The 20,234-nt window shown below is 41.9% G+C and overlaps 1 protein-coding gene across 11 annotated transcripts in view; it reads right to left on the bottom strand.

Moving 5' to 3' along the window:
* Positions 1 to 20,234, bottom strand: part of KIZ (kizuna centrosomal protein) — a 61,990-nt gene that overhangs the window by 5,142 nt on the left and 36,614 nt on the right. For all 11 annotated transcript variants that reach the window (XR_014529605.1, XM_083519304.1, XM_083519295.1 and 8 more), the window contains one exon: positions 7,934 to 8,033. Coding sequence is in view for 10 of the 11 variants with exons in the window: in XM_083519304.1 (XP_083375430.1) it covers positions 7,934 to 8,033 (100 nt within the window). In the remaining variant the exon portion in view is untranslated. The remainder of the gene's footprint in view (positions 1 to 7,933; positions 8,034 to 20,234) is intronic.

Genomic DNA, 20,234 nt, shown 5'->3' with positions numbered 1-20,234 from the left:
CTCATCCTTCTGGTAGAGAGAGATCTTCCATGCATAGCTGTGTGTACTGAGCATGGGGCTGAGGATGTCTGCAGAGGGAGGGGCATATAGGTTTTTCAAAAATGTACAAGCACATTAAAAGTACAGTGGTACCTCGGGTTAAGTACTTAATTCGTTCCGGAGGTCTGTACATAGCCTGAAACTGTTCTTAACCTGAAGCACCACTTTAGCTAATGGGGCCTCCCGCTGCCGCCGCGCCGCCAGAGCACAATTTCTGTTCTCAACCTGAAGCAAAGCTCTTAACCTGAAGCACTATTTCTGGGTTAACGGAGTCTGTAACCTGAAGCGTATGTAACCCAAGGTACCATTGTACCGTATTTTTCGCTCTATAGGACACACTTTCCCCCCCGTCCTATGGAGCGAATGCAGGCTCCTTGGCTTCAGCGATAGCAACGCGAAGCCTCCAAAGCACAGAAGCCCTCTGGGACCTCCCTCCGCGCTCTGGAGGCTTCGCGTTGCTTTCGCTGAAGACTGGAGAGCGAGAGGAGGTTGATGCGCACCGACCCTTCTCACTCTCCAGGCTTCAGGGATAGCTGCCTGAAGCCTCCGGAGCGCAGTGGGAGGTCCCGCTGTGCTCCGGAGGCTTCGGCTTCCTTTTGCTGAAGCCGGGAGAGCAAGACTCTCCTGGCTTCAGCAGAGAGGGAGAGCTGTGCAGCGCCCCTTCAGCCAAGCGGGAGGAGAAATGGAAGGGGCTCCGTTTCTCCTGCCGCTGAGCAGAGAGGGGGAGAATTTTTTTCTTGCTTTCCCCCTCTAAAAGAAGGTGCATCCTATGGTCGGGTGCGTCCTATAGAGCGAAAAATACGGTAGTTGACGGAGAAAACAGGTGAGAAGCCTGCTAACAGCTAATGCTTACATTTAGAAACTAGCAAATACAATCAAGAACATCACAATCTGACACTGTGCTTGTTTCATAATTAAAGATAAATAATTTCTCCACAGAAAGAAGATGGAAAAGGGCAAATTAAAATTGAGAGAATAATATTGCAGAACAATATCTTCTAGGTGAGTTTACTCCAGATTTAATACAAAACCTATTTGTGAAGCACAATTCAAAGATTTTCTTTTTCACACATCTATCTTCAACTTTGATGAACCTAAGTCCAATTCCTCAGGGCTAAGTTGTTGCATAAGTCTTCTCCCTGCCCCCACTCCCCAAAAAGCACTTCCAGGAAATTGAAATCTTGAAGGGAAAAGTGATGGGGGGAAGCGGCTGCTTCACAAATAACCAGCAGGGAAAGAGTTAGGCAACTATTCTTATAGGTTCTCTGATCATAATTCTAATCTCCTATGTGTTCTCTTTTTGTGGTGGGGTGGAGAGAACCAGTGAGGAAAAGAAGCATGCAACTGCACATAATGTGTACTTTATGTACCACCCTCCTCAATCTGCCTTTCATGCTGCGAATTGTATCCCAGCTTTTTCAAAGCAGTGTCTGAAGTAGTGCACCCATTTTGTGTAGCTTACACATAATTTCCTGCTCCCATGATCATTTCTATTGTGAGGTTGATAGCCCCCCCCTCATTTAAGTAGGGCAACATTTCTGCATTTTTGTCACCCTTTACTGACACTCTGCCTCCCCATCAACAAAACTCCTTTTTCTTTCCAGCTTCGGTCAGATGCTGGAAGTAAGCCGCACTGGTCAGTAGTGCCTGAGGGCAAGGAACTTCAGGAAGATAAGGGAAGGAAGCATTCAGTACCCCTCAGCTGCACATCCCTTTTGCCATCATATTTTATTTGGTCCTCAGTATTCCAAGCAAGCCCTCCACATACAGTGTTAGGAACATACTATCACAGACAGAACTGTCTAATGAAAGCAGTAAGATAAGTGACGCTGTTTTGGACTCGAGCCAAGCTTGATGTATGGGCACGCCCAACAAAATTTAAAATTTGGCTGTACAATTTGGAACTAATGTGATATGATAATGTGATGTGATTGGCCTGTTAATAAAAAAAATTTTTTTTTTTAAAAAGGAACATACTATCACAGATACTGCAACAAAACTCAAGTGGAAGAGGTGCAGTCTTGAAATATGTGGGGGTATGTGTGTGGAATCAGGAAGGCATACAGCATGGATGACTTCAACTGCCTTCAAAGCAGCATTTTCTTCCCTGTTTTTGTTCTATGTTTTCTTCTATTGATCATGATCGGGAGGAGGAAATAAACTACAGCTGCATATAGGACTTCCCAATTTATATTCTCTCTTTTTGTACAATAGCTTGTACAGAAGAATCAGTGGAGGACTGAGGCACAGAGGCCAAGAGAGGTGTGGGAGAAAGGGACTCGATTAGGGATAGGAATCTGGGCTTCTCCAGATGTTGCTGGAATACAACTCCCATAAACCCTGTCCACTGACCATGCCAGCTGAGGCTGATGAGAACTGTAGTCCAACAGTTTCCCTGTCTCCCTGTCCTTGGGCAAGACAGATGAAGGAACTTCAAGAGATATGGTGAAAGAGATGAAACAGGAAGATACCCAAAGTAATTATTTGCATTAGTTAGCCAACAAAACAACAAACTTGGGGGGTAGGGGTGGAACCTCAGACATAACGCCTATTGACTTCCGGGGGAGGATCATGGCAGATTAAGCATCTTTTGTCGGCAAGCTGCTGACGGAGATGATTACGTGCTGATTGAGGATAGCCAGACATAAGTCTTGGCTATCAAATTCACTGTAGAGAAAAGAGTTAGCAGGGAAATAACTTCTGATGCTCTGAAAAAGCAGTTTTCTGTGTCAAGAGACCAAGAAACTGTCAGCTCCTGGAAACAAAGTTAAGCAACTTGTGAGCTGAGGATCTCACCCAAAACCCACGAGATGGGCATGGGATCTGCAAAAGGTTTCCTTTCTTAATTATTTCTGAGACAGTTATAATTTATGACTGAGAAAGATTTATCTGTCTGCCAGTGGAAATTTACATTTGGAGCATGAGCTACTTTCTGACTTCAATAAGAAGGGAAGTCGATCGTAAAAGGGCTGAAAGCAGAAAAAAGGCCTGCTTTAATGGTTTGAGTCAAGAAAGTTTTAAAAACAGAAGAGTTCTGTATGCTATGATTTTTTTATTGATGAAAGTGTTGCTTAGAAATCGAAAGTAACTCTGCCACTTGATACTTCCTCCATGGGAAAGGAATGTGTTTATTTTAGTAAGAGATAAGACTGTGAAAATCTTAAGGTGGAGACAGGTGATGTAATGAGACTGAATTATTAATAAGATCAAAAACAATCAGTACGGCAAATATACCTCTGGACATTCTGCTGACTGTTAGCATCCTTTAGCAAATGTTTGATGAGCAAATAAAATTGATTAGAACTAAGAATGATTAAATGGAAAATGGAATGGGGAATGCAAGTAAACCAGAGACGAATGAAATGGAAAGCAAAATCACACAGACACAGAGACTTTGGAGAAGAATATGAATAAAAGATTGGCAGATCAGAAGGGTGAAATGGTAGAGTTGGAGGGAAGAGATGGTGAAATGGAAAAGTCCTTCACAGGGGTGTTTGGAGGAATGAAACAGCCAAATGGTGGAGTTGTGATTCTGGAGGAGCGGAATGAGCCCTGGATTGAGAGATGGAGATGTGGAGAGACATCTTGATTTGGCATTGATAGAGCTGAGAGTGAAAGGGCTCTGTGTATAACTTGGAGTGAACTCAGAGGAAAAAACTACAAAATTTCTGGTGCTTTTCTTAGAAAAAGAATGGAAGAAGCATAAATGGAAGAGATAATTTTTTAGATAAGGATGGAAAACCACAGTAAACACAACTAGAAATGGGAATGGAAGATACAGAACTGGGTGCAAATTAATGGATACATAACAAGAAAAACCTATGGAATATCATTTTAATATATGAGCACAGTGAGACTCTTACATGGGCAAAATAAGAAAGATTTATTATTGTTTAGTATGGAGGAATGGTTGTTGAAGTTATTGTAGGCAAAGCTGATATGTTTGATTAGAGAAAAACCATTGCTGACATTTGTTATACTACTAATAATTAGAGAACCACTTTTTTACTTTTTGTGTGAAAAGGAAAATAAACAAATCTGAGACATCTGGGCCTGGAGACTGGGAAATTATTGCTTAACAGAAAGCAGAACAGTTGGATGTTATCCCAGAGTGAATGTTTTGAATAATTTATTTTATGTAGCTAACAGACAGAAAATCAGAAGTCCTTTTATTTAACTTTCTCCTTTCCCCCCTCTTCTTTTCTTTTTTTCTTTAGTCTCCTCCCTTGGGGACCAAGGATTATACTCACATGAAGGTGATGGATAGGTGGTGGAAGGACCCTGAGTGAGAGGCAAGGAAGAGAAGATCTCCCAGGTGAGAGCTGGGAGGGTCCACCACTTTCTGTGAGTGACAAGGGTTAAGAGCTGCCTTTGGGAGTAGGTTCTGTGTTTTCTTCTCTCTTTCTTTCTCTGTTTTTGTTTTTTATTTAGATGAGTTTATTTTATCTTATTGTATTATGAAAAAGCTTTAATAAAATCGTATTTAAAAAAAGAACGAAATGCCTAATGGGCATCATATATAAAATTAAACACAATATTTCAATAGGCACATTCCTAAGTTTGGGTGATATATCTGTGCACAAAATACTCCTTCCCCTATCCAAACAATTACAATAGGGAAGAATGAAATAAAGTGCCACAATGATTATACTGAACAATTTACATCTGGTTTAGAAAGAGACTAAGAATTAAAGCTGTTGAAATTTAGCAAAGAAAGAGTGACCCCCAATGGCCATTATGATTGTCTGCAAAGAATGAGCCAAGGCGCTTATTAGAGGCACATTCATTGCATAGATGTCTTAAACATTACAATTTGAAGTCATTAACACAAACAACCATCACTGATAACCAGTGATTTAGTCAAGTGAAAAACGTTTTTAAAATTAGCTTCTGTTTAAGGAGTAAATTTGAAAACCAACTTAATGGCTTACTTCTGGAATCCAACTTAAAGTCAACAGTGCACATTATTTTACAAGTGGAATATATCAGCATTTGGGTCCCTAATTTAGCTCTTTAACTATCAAATGTTGCAAAGCGAAGAAGCCAAAGGAAAAAGGCATTGCATCTAGCCTAAAGCTGCAACAATAGAATGCTACTGACCTCCGCTGGCTGACTATATTGCTACAGAACTACAAAATGCCACACACATTGCGCTGCAGCCATTGGCTTAGAGATTAAAACACTAAGAAAACCCATTCTGCAAAATAATTATTTTGATTCCTTTGAGAATATATAATCTATCAATTAACAAATTCACATCTCAGTTTAAACGTATTTGTATCAAGCTGCAGAAATCTTGTGAGAAAGCGATTTTAAGCTAGGATCCAAGGGGTAATATTTGCTGGAGAAGAGGAAGCTGCGGCATGCACCTCCAGACAAAAGGGAACAAGTGGCCTTCAATCGGAGAGCAGCTTCCTATTAAGACTCACTCCTTCGTACATTATGCCTTTCATCCCCACTCAACCACAAAATGATTTTGCTGTAGGACACACAATGGTGGAAAAAGATTTACATTGAAAGAATCTTTAATAATAAACTGTTGCAGGCCTGCCTACTTCCCCCATGATTTATAATACAATAAACATTGGATTCTATTAAGTCTCATGCACCGAAGTTGCACTGAAAAAAGAAAAGCGAATATGAAAGCACTCAATTCTTCCCATCTCCAGTGCCATAATAGTGAGATGAGCATGGATAAATGTGCTAAGAGTATCTCTTTGCATCTTTTATAGCTTGTGTGTATTAATCTGTAAAGCTTATTAAGAAAGTCATTGCTATGCAAAGCAGCACCCAATCTCTTTCTCTTGCTTTTCAACAGAGTGCAGTGTTTAGCCAATAGGGCTTGCCCGCTGCCCCTCATTCTGCATTCATAACATGCAACATTTGCACAATGTATCTCTCAAAGACTACTGAATAGAAAGCCTTAATACTCATGTAAACAACTGCAAACCAATTACTTAATGAATCAGGCCCACGCATAATGAGGTGCCAGACAAAGAGCTATAAATGCATTTTTGCGCCCAAGCCTCTGCTTTAAAGTAAAATCCCTCAGCTGTAGTTTGGGCTTAACTAGCACATCATAATTATTGTCTGTAGGACATCAGAGGAAACCTTTTTTATTATTATTTAGGTCCATCAGGGTATTTTTCGAGGCCACTCATCAGCTCAGTGACTAAACACTGCGAGGGGGGGGGGAAGTACCACAGTGGTACTAGACGGTTATGTTTATTTTCAAGTACTGAGTTTCGAGACCACTTGTAAAAGCAATAAAGCGCAAGAAGTGAGTACAATAAGTGGAATCCTTAGACATCAGCCTCTAAGAAATTTCATTGTGTCCCAACTGCAAATAAGCACCTGAGCAATTTCCCATTCTTCCACACTTTATTCCTACATTGTGTTTGTAAACATATTTCTAAGATGGATGTCAAGTGTGAAGCTATAAGTGTTACTAACTGATTTGGTTTTGAAAAGTATTTTATTACCAAGTTATTGAGGAGGCTAAAACGCACACTATTCATTAAAAGAAACCCTAATAATTCATACTGTACTAGAAATGGTATTTTCTCCTAAGATCAAAGATATTAAATCATATGATGTCATAAATGCGTCCCAAAAATCTTTCTGCCGTGCATACAAATTTACAGAAATAATACTGATACTCCAGAGTCTGCGCTGTATGAGCAGCATTTCAGAAATGCTAGAAACTGCTGACATATATCATAATGCAAAACATCCCTTCTTGAAAACGTTTGTGTTGTTTACACATTTGCTTGTTCTTTCTACACAAGAAATAATAATTGAAAACTATTTTAATTTTTTGGGCAACAGATATTACTTTTGCAGAATATCATTACTTCAAATAACAATTACCTTAGGAAAAGAAAATGTTAACAAATATACCTCAACAAATATATTTTAAAGGTACTACTTTCCAACCCCAACTCCTGAAAATCAGACATAAAATACATTTTCTGTTACATTTTGTAATGTATTATAATGCTATTTATACATTATACTGGCCAACTACTTTTGTTCCAAGGCCAGTTCTTCTCAAATTCTAAGAACCTTAAAAGATAAAACAAAATATATCTTCAAGGATATTTTAAAGCAGTGAAAAGCATTCTCACCCTATGTCTGCAAACATACACATATATATCAGGTATTATAAACGGGTGTTTCCAAGAAGGGAGAAACAAAGAAAACCAAGCAATGGATGTGCTTTAACAAATAATCACGTAACAATCTAAAGCCAATGTAAAATTCCACAATTGTTTACCATACTTCATTTGCTATTATCGCTTGAATGCTAGTCATTTGAGTCATGCTAACAGAAAAAAGTAACAAAACATTACTTAAAGAACTGAAAAAAGATAAATTGCATTTCTTTAGAAAAAAACCCAAGGACATTAATTAAATGTTCTCAATTTGGAAATACAAAAGAAGAAAGTAACAAATAATCTAGTATCAAATTCTTCTTTTACAAAGATACAAAAATATGTTTTGAGCTGAAGCTCATTTACATCTCAGCAACACCCAGAAGATGACACACCACTTTATTTCTTCAAGACTTTATGTTTTACGTCTGCCCTTTTCCTGACAACTTCCATTGTTTGGTCTCTAAGTAGTCCTACTGAGAGCAGCTGTACACGCTAATTTGTGGTTCACTGAGATGTCAATTGAGTCTTAAAATGAGAAAACAACAGCTGCAAAACAATACCTGGCTTTAATGCAAATATTTTGTAAGGTATACAAAATTTTAAGTTGTTGTAGTGAAACACAAATCTGAACCATAGGCCATCCATCAAAATATTCTTGCCAGTGCTTCATTAACTTTCTAGAGGCATTTATCACTAGGTTGAAACTATTCAGGAAGGAAAGCCTTTAATGACTTTACCTTGACAAAGGGCTTCTTCTTTCCGGAGATGAAGCACTGGGTTCTGAACTGGTTCCATTGCTTTTCTGTTCATTTAAACTACTGCTGTCAATTTTCAAAGCTATAAGGGGGATAAATAGCAAAAAACTTTAATTAGTTTCCAGCAGAAGCTAGTGGAAACAGATACTATATAGGCAACAGAGGGAAATGTATTTTGCGTTATATATTTTGCAAAATAAGTAATAATTAATTTTCCATGAACAACAAAAACATCTCTTTCATCAACTCATATCTCGAAACACCTTATAGGACATTTTTGGCTTCAGTTCCATCAAATTATTGCTACAAAACTACTGTATCACAATTTCAAACATCTGACAAGTTATACTGCCCTTGCACTCTATGCTTCCTGTCCTTCTGTTCAGTGCAGTTTGCTCTATCCATACTGTTTGTAGTTCACAATTGTCTCCACCTCCTGGTCTTAATATGAACTTTCTTTCTTTTTTTTACAATTCTGTGAATTTCTCAAGCTCACAATCACTCTCTTTAAAATAACTTTCAGGTGACAAGGCTAGGCACAAATATGCTACTAATCTGGGCTGTTAGTGTGGCATGTAAAAATGCACAGTCATTTGCTGAACTGCAACTCCCATCGCTGAGCACCGAGTCCAACAACATCTGGAGGGTCAAAGGCTTCTCATTCCTGTCTGGATCAGCACACAGTCAATAAGTGTTTGGGCCATCCTGAACCTGTTTCTGGATATAATTTTCTTGGGGGGGGGAATTATAAATAATATCATTTATACAGAATTTTTCATACAGCAGACAGATAATTAGGGGCCTCATGATGTTGTTGTTCCAACTATTGTAATATTAAACACTATCAAGCATCCAATGAGAAGACACCTGAAGATCACAAACCTAGGCAAATATCCCAGGAAGCAAGTTCCGCTCTACTCACTATGGAACAAACATTCTGAGAATCAGTTTATAGGAAACAAAATTTACCAAAATAATCAAAACACACAGACACACAAATCAAAATACAAATTAATGGAACAATGGGTTGGATCCAGAGTTGCAGTGAGTGGGAGTCCATGAACTCCATGGGTGGAAGCGGGGAAGCAGGTTTTCCAGATTCATCTATTGGCAAAACCTATTTGGTGTTTCGCAACTTTCTGACTAGTTGCAGAACCTTAGCCAGACCTAGCAGAGTAAACGCAGAATCCACGGAAGCAATTGGCGACTTGGCTGCAGACAGGATAGAGGAAGCAGGAATCAGGAACTTGTAGTTAGGTGTTTATTATATACAGTGGACTATTTACAGGAACAGAACACGAATCTTTAGCTGGCTCTCTCTGACACGACTCACAACTCACAACTCCTACACTGACACACAGAACTCTGAACCTCTGAACTCTGAAATACTGAACTAACACACCCCAGTTAGTAGGCCATTAATTATCACTCCCTTGAGAGAGCTTGACCAATAAGGGAGCTGTCTCCATGTCTCTGTTACCACCAGGCAGACTTACTCCTTCACATGACCTTCTGGCTGTCTGCCAAACCTTAATTGACTCTGTGTGAGTAGCTGCATGTACACAGTTTCCCAACATCATCTTCTCCCTCACCCTGCAGTCTTTACAAACCTCCTCTGGGGGGTTGGGAGACCCTTCAGAACAGAGTGGGGAGTGGTGTTGCAGTGTTAAATTTGAAAAGTGGGAGTCTCCAATGGATCAAACTCATTTCCATTCATAGAAGGACTCTTCCATTCATGAACTGGCAAGTCTAGATTCAACCCAATGGACAGAATAAATTTAAAATACTTTTTTCCACCCTTTTATTGTTTTGTTCTAATGCAAACATTTATACTCACATGGAAGTCTAGCTTTGCTTGTTCCATACAGCACAGCACAGCATAGCACAGCACAGCACGCACGCACACGCACACACGCACACACACACACACACACCCATACATAAAATCATGCATGGAATGGATTAATTTGTCATTGTCTGCTTGAGACCTTGAGATCCATTTCCAGGTTGATAAATACTGAGCTAGATGAAGCAGCTGGACTGATTCAGTATAGGGCAGCTTCACAGGTTTACCTAAATTCCTTCCCCACCTTTTTCCAAGGGCTCAAACAGTTAAGAAGAGTTTAAGGCTGCAATCCTAAATACAATTGTTAAGGTGCCAACTGTGTGGAACTTACTTCTGATTCAACAAGCATAGGATTGAGCTTCATAAAAAACAACCCTACAATACCAGAAGTACAGCCAAATAACAGTATATATAATGGATGATACCCTACATTAGTGAGCAAACCCACTGAGAACTTAACTGAGGGCCACTGCCATCCATTGTAGAAAGGTGGGGCCTGCCTTCATGGGCGTAGCCAGGATTTATTTGGGGGGAGCAGGCCCAAGTTATCTGTGACGCAACTGGTCAGTTAGTATTTCTATTTATTTACTCGATTTAGAGGGGCAGCTGCCCCCACTGCACCCCCCTGGCCATGGGCGTAGCCAGGATTTTTGTTGGGGGGAGGACTTTTGTTGGGGGGCAGAATCAACGTGTTTGGTCAGTTAGTTAAGTATTTCTATAGTTTTACTTGATGGGAGGCAGCTGCCTCCCCTGCTCCCCTTGGCTACGCTCATGCCTGCCTTGAACAAACTCTCATCCTCTTCCGAAGGCTGGTCTCAAGGAGGCTCAAAACAGCTCAGCTCCAGTGAGCACAGCAACTTGTCCAGAGGCTAAAGGTCCCCACCTTCCCACCACTTTCTAAGGTTCCTCCTCCCCTGGTTCCTTCCCAAGCAACCAGAGGCGCCTTCATCTTGCCTGTCTTTCCTCTGCCCTCTTCATACCCCTTTGGGTTCTGGGAGACTGGGGGGCGGGCGGGGGCTGGCTGCAGCAGGACAGGAAGGCTTCTTCAGCAGCTTGCCTCATTTCTGCCTCTTGAACCCCCCCCTCCTCTCCAGCCTCTGCTTCTGCCTGTGATTCTTGACTGCTCATGGCCAGAAATTCTTCCTGCTCACTAAGCCCTGTGACCTCTTCAGCTTCCAACACCTCCTCCCTCCAGTCTGCTCCCTCTGCTCCCTCACTATCATCCCACCACCACTCCCCTGGCTCTGAGCCTTCTTTCCCTGGCAGATGCCTCCCCTCACTCCCCTGCATCAAGCCAGTCCATGACGGCTGGGCTTGCTTATACAGAATTTGAAGTATAAGCTCTGGCGCAAGTGTCCTCAGTTTGGCCTGGTTTACATGCCATGTTAAACCACAGTTTAAAATGCACAAGCGCTTTTGCGTGCCCCTGCTCCTGACTGTGCCACATGGAGGAAGGTATAAGGCAGCAACAAGCCAGACCAGGGGTCAGCAAACTTTTCCAGGGGCCGGTCTACTGTCCCTCAGACCTTGTGGGGGGCCAGACTATATTTTGAAGGGGGAGGGGAAGAACAAATTCCTATCCCCCACAAATAACCCAGAGATGCATTTTAAATAAAAGCACACATTCTACTCATGTAAAAACACGCTGATTCCTGGACCATCCGCAGGCCGGATTTAGAATGCGATTGGGCCAGATCCGGCTCCCAGGCCTTAGTTTGCCTACCCATGAGCCAGACCTTGTCACTACATGGGAAACCACAAGCCGTAACCAATGTTCCTTATGGCTTCCTGCTCCTGGTTTGGTTGGAAAGAAACAAATCGGGTCCTGTATGACCCTGGGTTCACACATAACAATAAATCAGATTCAGGCTTGTTCCTAGCTTTATTCTCCTGTGCTCCACAACCAGAGACAGAGAAGGAGCAGGACACTCATGCTTCAAATGTGGTTTAATATTACTTGTGAACCAGCTCAATAACTGAACAAGAGCTCTAGAGAGTGGAATTTGGTCCTGCCAATAAAAGACTGCAACCGTTAGCCACCACAACATCTCTAAACATAGTCTCAGAAGCCCATGCCTCTCCTGTTGCTCTAACATGATAAGCAGGGAGGCAGCCCCCAAAATGTTTCTTCTTTCATATTGAAATGTGTTCTTCATGCCTTCAGATGCCTCTTATCCTTGGCATGGATCAGTTATTGAGCTGCCAATATATATAATGGCATGGTGAGGACTGGGGTGCTCAATGTGGAACTCAGGCAATGACTGGTTTTAGTTGTTTAATGCTACAGTTACATTAGTACTGGAATTTGCAGTTGAACAAGATTACTATTCAGGAGTGGTGCATCTCATTCCGCTGCTTGAGAGTAAACAGGAAGTGCAACCTTGCCCTCCCACTGCCACCGTTCCCACCACCACCTACTTGTTCTTGCAACCACCGCCTGCCTTGACACATCTCTGCTGGCAAAGAGACGCCACCAGCGGTGCCTATTTCAGGCAAGTTCATGCCAATTTTGGGTGAAATCTTGCTCAAATTTGTGTGAGATCTTGTCCGCTCCAAAAGATCTCACACAATTTCAGGTGAGATCTTGCCCCAAATGGATGTGATCTTGCTGAAAATTGGCGCCGCTGGCAGAAGTGGCAAGGCACCCAATGCGTGTGCCATCTGCAGGGGCTTCTGTCACCTGAGGCAGCAGCCTCACCCTGCCTAATGACTGGGCCAGCTCTGCTAATGTCATAGCAATGAGAAGATTCAGCTTATAATATCATGGTCATATGGATGGAAGAGATTTCATAAGCTAGAGATCTGATGAGGGTGGAAGGAAGAGCTCCATGTATCACTCTGAAGGTGGTGTCTAGCAGGAGGCTGATGGAGGCCTGTAGGGCTGGGCAGATGCAACCTCCACTCAATTCACTTCCTCAGCAAAGGAGGTTTGGGTTGTTCTGCCATTATAATGTCTTACTGCTCATTTTAGTATGCTGCTCTAGGAACCTTTTGGCTAAAAAGGGGGTTAAAGTGTTTCAAATCAATACAAGAACATAAGTCCAAATGCCATAAAGTGTTTGAGTAGAAACATTAGGACTAAAATTTAGTCAAAGCTAAAGCCCCATTGATTTCAGTGGTGACAGCTAACTACATGCTTAGCTCCACTGGAATTGGGGGATCTAAAAATGCTGAACTTAGGCTAAATTCTGCCCCAGTTCAACAATATATTCTGAAGATAAGAAGAATAATTACCTCATTCATCCAAGGGCAATTAATATCTCTAGAACATATAGTACAGCATCCAAGATAACCCTATGGTACTAAGGGCTACATCTGAACATAGATTTTATTCCACTGAACCTAACATCTGAACCACTGTTACCTATCTTAACAGACTCAAATGTGTGTTTGCTTTGCATATGGTCACAGTTTAACTATCCCAGTGTCTGTAATGTTTTCACTATTTTAAATTCATTTTATGCCAGTTTTCTAAAGGAAAGGCAACAAACGAACTGCAAAAATGTTAATGCAACAGGTGTGCCCCTGAGTCAGCCAGGCCTATGACTCACTTTCAGCTCAACAAACCACACTTAAAAAAGATCAGTTCAGCTTATCTTTACAATCATATAAATCTCCATCCCAGTTACTGCCTTGAGCAAACATTTCCCCAAACCCACTATCATCACTGATTTGACATATCTCATACAAGAAAGCATTTTACATCGTCTTAAGCATTAATCATTTGGTTATGTGTTGCTTCACTAATGAATAGGAAAGTAAAGTTATATGTTACTTTTCTGGGCGAAACCATGTGATTATTCTTTGTACCACGCAAAGACAGCCAACCTCCAATCATTACTTATATAGGCATTTGATGTTAAGCAATGCAAGCCTAGGTTCTACTGCTACAAATTAGTATTTCAATCATTTGAATGCTCATGATCAAGAAGTGTCCTTTAAAACAGAGTTAATCAGCCTGAGCTCCCATAGAGCTCTAAAGCCTAAACTTTGGCATAAATAGTTTGAGAGCAAATGGAGTAGTGAACCTTAAAATAGGCAGACTATAAAAGTGGAGAAACCATGCGTTCTGCACAAAGTTCCTCAAAGCCATCCATGCAGGATGATTTTAATGGTACTGATTAAAGAGTCTTTCGGTAGTTCTCTTTTTTAAAGGACATTTCTCTATCCAGAACAGTTGTTTAGGAACAGTTGGCTGCATTGGTTTTCTTTCCTTTTTTAAAAAAATATTTTTTATTAAAGATTTCTTAGTTTTCTACAGATCAGTTTCATTTGTTGCGAGACATTAGTGTTGCATACAGTATAAGGCTGGAAAGAAAAAAGGGGGAGGGGGGATGGGGAGTGGGGTGGCAATGCTTCTCTTCTTCCACTGTAGGTGTGGGGTTTTGTGTCAGCGTCACTTGTGTGGGTTCTCTTTCTGTTCGCTTGTTATATTTCCTTGGTGGGGAGAGAGGTTGGCGGTGGCCTAGCGTTTGGTTGGTTGGTTGTCCTTAGTGAGATTTGTTTGGTGGGGGCATAGCTGTCAACGCTTCCCATTTTTTAAAGGGAAATTCCCTTATTCTGAATAGGATTTTCCCTTTAAAAATGGGGAAAATTGACAGCTATGGTGAGGAGGTGGATTCTTGGATCAGGCTGCATTGGTTTTCTGATCCAGTGTTTCTAGATATTGCACTTTGTGGCATGTATGACTGATGAGCTTACTAATGTTTTATTATTCTGTCTCTTTTATAAGGCAGAAACCAATATTTGTATATTATTTGATTGGTCATGATATGTATTTTAGTAGACGTTTAAATACCACCATCTTACAGCCCGATGTTCATCCAGCTGTACTTGGTAGTTTAGAATGTAAGCTAGTAAACACACTAATGCACAAGGAACAAGCTCCAATCCTAGACGCATACTTTCCTGGGAGTAAGCCCAAGTTAATTAGGTGGGGCTTACTTCTGAGCAGACACAGGATTTGTGCCACATGAACACATGTATGTCCTTTTCTTTTTTTAAACTCAAGATTATGACTTACCATGTCAGTATTGATGTAAGAATTCTTTGAAGAAAAGAAAGGGGGAAATAGTGAAGCAGTAGATGGAAGGGATGGGCAAAGGTCAAGGGAAAGAGGGCAAATACCCCAAGTAGCCATATGGAATTTCACTGGAATAATTACCGTATTTTTCGCCCTATAGGACGCACTTTTCCCCCTCCCAAAATGAAGGGGAAATGTGTGTGCGTCCTATGGGGCGAATGCAGGCTTTCGCTGAAGCGTGGAGAGCGAGAGGGGTCGGTGCGCACCAACCCCTCTCGCTCTCCAGGCTTCAGGAAGCTATCAGCAAGCCTGGGGAGCCCGCGGGAGTTCCTGCAGGCCTCCCTAGGCTGCGGATAGCAGCCTGCTGCATGGAGCGCGGGTTGCAACGAAGCAGAGCACCCCGCGCTTCGGGCAGATATCCGCAGCCTGCTTGCCCGGACCGCGGGGCGCGCCGAAGCAGAGCGCCCGTGCTTTGGGCAGATATACGCAGCCTAGGGAGCCCTGTGGGAGTTCCCGCAGGGCTCCCTAGGCTGCGGATAGCAGCCTGCTGCACAGAGCCCAGGGCGCGCTGAAGCAGAGCGCCCCGCGCTTCGGGTAGACATCCGCGGCTGGGGGGGGGGGGGAATAAAAAAAAATTCCTTTATTCCCCCCCCCCCAAAAAAAACTAGGTGCGTCCTATGGGCCGGTGCGTCCTATAGGGCAAAAAATACGGTAAGATCTTTAAATATTGTCATAAATGTTTTGCAATGAATGGCTTGGGTCCAGGCTATTTAAAAGACTGCCTTCTCTCAATAAGACTATCACTAGAAAGCTGGGTCAGGAAGCCTTAACATCATTACTACTCCCCAACATTTCCCCTTGGCTGCTACCAGGGCCTCCTTGGAGGAGAGATTAGGGAGGCAGCTATGAATATTCTAGCCTGGTCTGTGAAGTTGCCATATAGAGTCACAGCGTTGACTGGCAGGAGCTCTCCAAGGTTTCAGACAGGAGAGTTTCTCAGATATATTTGGAGCTTTCGGATGCAAAGCATGTGCTGAGCCACTAAGCTATAGGGACCTTTCTCTATTTAAATTTAGGCTGCTGTGGTGTCTTGGTGCAAGGAGACCAGGAATAGCTGTGTGGGTTGGGCTAGGTTAATGCTGTTTTTGCATTTCATATGATTTTACTGTGATACTGAATTTATGCTACAATTTGTTTATTGAAGACTTTTTTGTTTCTGTAATGTTGTGGGACAAACTGGTTTTTCAGATAAGATGCTGCATTTCAGCTTTATTGTGAGTCACTCTGGGCATGGGCAACTGTGGGAAAGTTAGTTGCATGTTCATTTAAATATTTATATACTACTTCCCAGCAAATGTTTCCATAGCAGTGTACAACAGGAATATCAAAAAAAATGTACATGCAGGTGATTCTTAACTTACACTAGGGTTATGTTCTGGGAATAGTGCCAAAGCCAAGACTGCATATAGTCAATACACATTGGGTTCAATGGCAGGTAGGACTGCCAAAGTCTTTTTCCTCTGACACACACACCCTTTCTATTTTTTAATGTTTTAGGCAAGTGCATAAAACTGAATGTGCAAGCTAAATGCACATACGTTGCGAGTTGCCAGTCCATAACTATCTAAAAAATAGATCTTAAAAACATCAAATTATGCAGATTCCGTATAATATGTAATATAAAATGGCTGAGTTAATCTTGAAGGAAAGTACTCTTTAAAAGATGTATTCAACAGCCACCAAATAACAAAAATGCTAGGCACTTGTCTAAGTTCAATCTAGGCCTGATTCCACAAAGCTGCATCCACAACACTAAAAGCTGCCAGGCATAAAAATAAAACCCAACTCCAACACCAGCCTGCTCACTACGTAAGATCTGTTGCAAAGGCTCTTCTTTAACTCTCAACAATGTCCCAGGCAAGATTAGATGCTGTGTATAAGAGAACTTTATATCTAGTTAAAGAACTTCCTACCTCAGGAAATACATTTGGGTCCTTCTTTTTCTGTCTTCCATCAAGACCAAGATTTTTATTATTCAGGAAGGCCATCCTGATTGTTTTAGCAGTAGTAGTGTTTGTATTTAGAATGCTTGTGCTCTTATTTCTGTACTGCTTTAGGATTCTGGTTTTTATATTTTTGTAAGCTGCCTCATGAGAAGAGAAGACTCACTGGAAAAGACCCTGATGCTGGGAAAGATTGAGGGCACTAGGACAAGGGGATGACAGAGGACGAGATGGTTGGACAGTGTTCTCGAAGCTACCAGCATGAGTTTGACCAAACTGCGGGAGGCAGTGGAAGACAGGAGTGCCTGGCGTGATCTGGGCCATGGGGTCATGAAGAGTTGGACACAACTAAACAACAACAACAACAAAGCCACCTCAAGCACTGTGCACAGAGTGGGAGGATGGGATATTAATAATCTAATTTAAAAGAATACAAAAATTAACATTTCTTAATATAGATGTAACACCAAGCAAGCTGAGTTAGAACCAAAACAACACACATATTTAAATAAGCATAATGAAGAACATGGGACGGGAGGGGAAAATCAGGCCCAGGGACCAAATGTGGCTCTTCAGGCCTCTCTGTCTAACCCAGGGGTCTGCAACCTTAAAGACAAAAAGAGCCACTTGGACCCGTTTCCGAAGGGAAAAAAACTGGGAGTCACAAAACCATTACTACATTTAAAACAAATATAACACTGCATATATTGTTTCTTACCTTAATGTCCGATCTGACAGCGGGTGGGAAGGTGACGTCGGGACGGTGCGTGACTAACGCACGCACCACCCTCATGCGACGTCACAGCCAGTACGGCGCCCGCCACAGTGGGGAGTGTCGGGGCACACAATGCGCCTCCTCCCCTCGCTAGTATCTGCCCCGGAGCCGCAGCAAAGGTGTAAAAGAGCCACATGCGGCTCCGGAGCCGCGGGTTGCAGACCCCTGGTCTAACCTATGGGACCTCCCCCAAGCCACACCCACTCCTCTCCCTCCTTCTCCAGAGCACATCCTTCCCTGGGACTTACTCACACACCCCCTCAGTGTTTTTGCCTGGCTGGAATATATCCCTGAATTCTGATGATGACTCTGGCTTGAGAGGGTGGAGGATAGAGAGGGGTGTGCAAGTATGTTTAGAATTTAGCCTACTGGACAAAGGGTAAAACTTACATTCAGTGCTCTGCCCAATAGCTCCTTCCACCACTGGCATGTGCCCCCACCCCACGGGATTGCCCATAAAAAAATATAACCCTTGGGCTGAAAAAATGTTCCCCCAGGAATCAAAACCAAAACCAAAAACTATGCAAAAGATTATGAAAGCTATATATAGAATTAAAAAGATGAGGAATGGTTAATTCTGTACTAGTCACTGACATCAAAATTCTTCACTTTCCAAAGTGTAGGACTCTTCTAGCTACAGACCAGCCAAAGAATGTGCTAGGCTCTGCTATCGTCTTCTGAAGGTTGATTTGTGAACACCATCTCTACAAGAATCTGTAAGCTAAACATGAACCAAACCAAAGCAGGGACATATTAGCTAGCAGTGAATCTCATTTTCTTACCCACGGTTCCCCTACTCCAGAGCTTTCCAAACTTTTCATGTTAGTGGCACATTGTTTAGACATGCATCGTTTCACGACACAGTAATTCAGTTTTACTAGTAAACCAAAAGTTAAACTAACCCCTTTCCAGCCTCAGGAGGAGTGTGGGGAGCGTTTGTGCGAGACACAGTTTGGAAAGCTCTGCCCTACACCGTTTCCATCAAAATCTAGTTACACACATTTCATTCCAAAACAGTAAAGCAGAGTTATTGGACACTAGGTGGTGCTGCAGTTGAAGTGGATGCAAGCTTCTTGGCTTCCTAAAACAATCTAAAGGCAATCCCTACTCATCACCCCCTTAAAGGCTACACTCAGCTACCAGAAGCCCAGCATCCTATTCTTGTTAACATCTAAAATGCTCAAATACCATAAGGTCTCCCTTAACACTATAGTCCCCCCCCCCCCCCCCGGATAATTACAAGCAACCTAAGTTTCTGGCAAATTCTTGTGCTAGAAGACAAACTGAGTCAAACCTAAAGCTCTAGCCACATGGCAATAAGCTATGTCACATGCATATTTGGACACATACAGACAAATAATGCCTTGTGTTAACCCTCTCCAGCCTCTGAAGTTTTAAATCACTAGCACAGATCAGAATTGGAGCTTTACCAATAATAAGCATGCATGGAAAAGAATTAAACCACTTCTTAACCACACTGATTTCAAGTACTATGTTGCCTGGGCGGAGATGAAGAGAAGGGTATCATTAAGGGGCAACTGGTCTGCATTAAGTGATTGCTCCCTTAAATGGCAGGAGAAATATCAAGCCATCAGATCTTTCAAATACTTTACATTGCAAAAGACAACTTAAGCCACCTTGCTGAATAATAATCAAATGGTAAAGAGAGATGAAAAATTCTACTTTCCCTATGTGGAAAATAATTTGAAAACATGCACTTAATGATATCAGTGCACATTCAAGAGGGGCAGACCCTCACTTCCCTAAAAAGCCTCCTTGAAGGTCAGGAGCCTTCCAAAGTAGTAGCACCCTATGACACAAGAGAGGGGGACACTGGAAAGAAAAGTCAGTCTTGGTCTTGGTCTTTGTTTCAGTCTCTCTCTCTCTCTCTCTCTCTCTCTCTCACACACACACACACACACACACATGTACCTACATGCATATGCAGAGATATACACACAGAAGCACTTTCCACACACGAACCTCCCTGAATCCTAGTCTATGTTGGGAACATGGTATGAAAACAAAGCTATTAATATCCCAAATTTCTATTTCAACATGCAAGTTTTTTCTATTGTTGCACGTAAGTTTAGATTCCTTAATTTAAAATCTTATCATCATTATGAAATCAAGATTATGAAAAATGAGAACTCTATTATGTGGTTAACTGAAAATTGCCCTTTCATCCTTTTTCAATATTGCTGTACGATCTAATCTCAAAAAAGAGGAATGACAATATATCAAACTTAAGCACACCATTCTCTTCTCAGTTCCTGTTATCTCAGATCTCCTAAATTCCAAGTATTCCTTCAAATAGCTGTTTCCACAAGACACTTAAATCAGTTTTTGCATGCCCAGCACCTGTAATTCAGAAGAAATGTAGTCTACACCACAATATAGAAGTGGCTTGCCAGGTGACTGTCTTCCTGGCAGGTGGGTCACTGATGCTTACCAAGAGGGCAAAGATGAGAGGAAGCAATGCAGACATATTAACAGGAGCACTGGGTTGGCTCTGCTGGCACATCTACATTAGACTGACCTCCCCACCCCTCCCTCTCTTGGTAGTAAAAGTGACCCATCTGCTAGGAAGCTAAGGCAACAGCTCTGCCATTAGACAGAGAAACACAATTGCAGAA

The sequence above is a fragment of the Podarcis liolepis genome (assembly GCF_965112155.1).
Source record: "Podarcis liolepis genome assembly, chromosome: 8".
NCBI lineage: Eukaryota > Metazoa > Chordata > Lepidosauria > Squamata > Lacertidae > Podarcis > Podarcis liolepis.
Note: the sequence above shows the minus strand (reverse complement) of the source record. Positions and strands in the feature narration are given on the sequence as shown.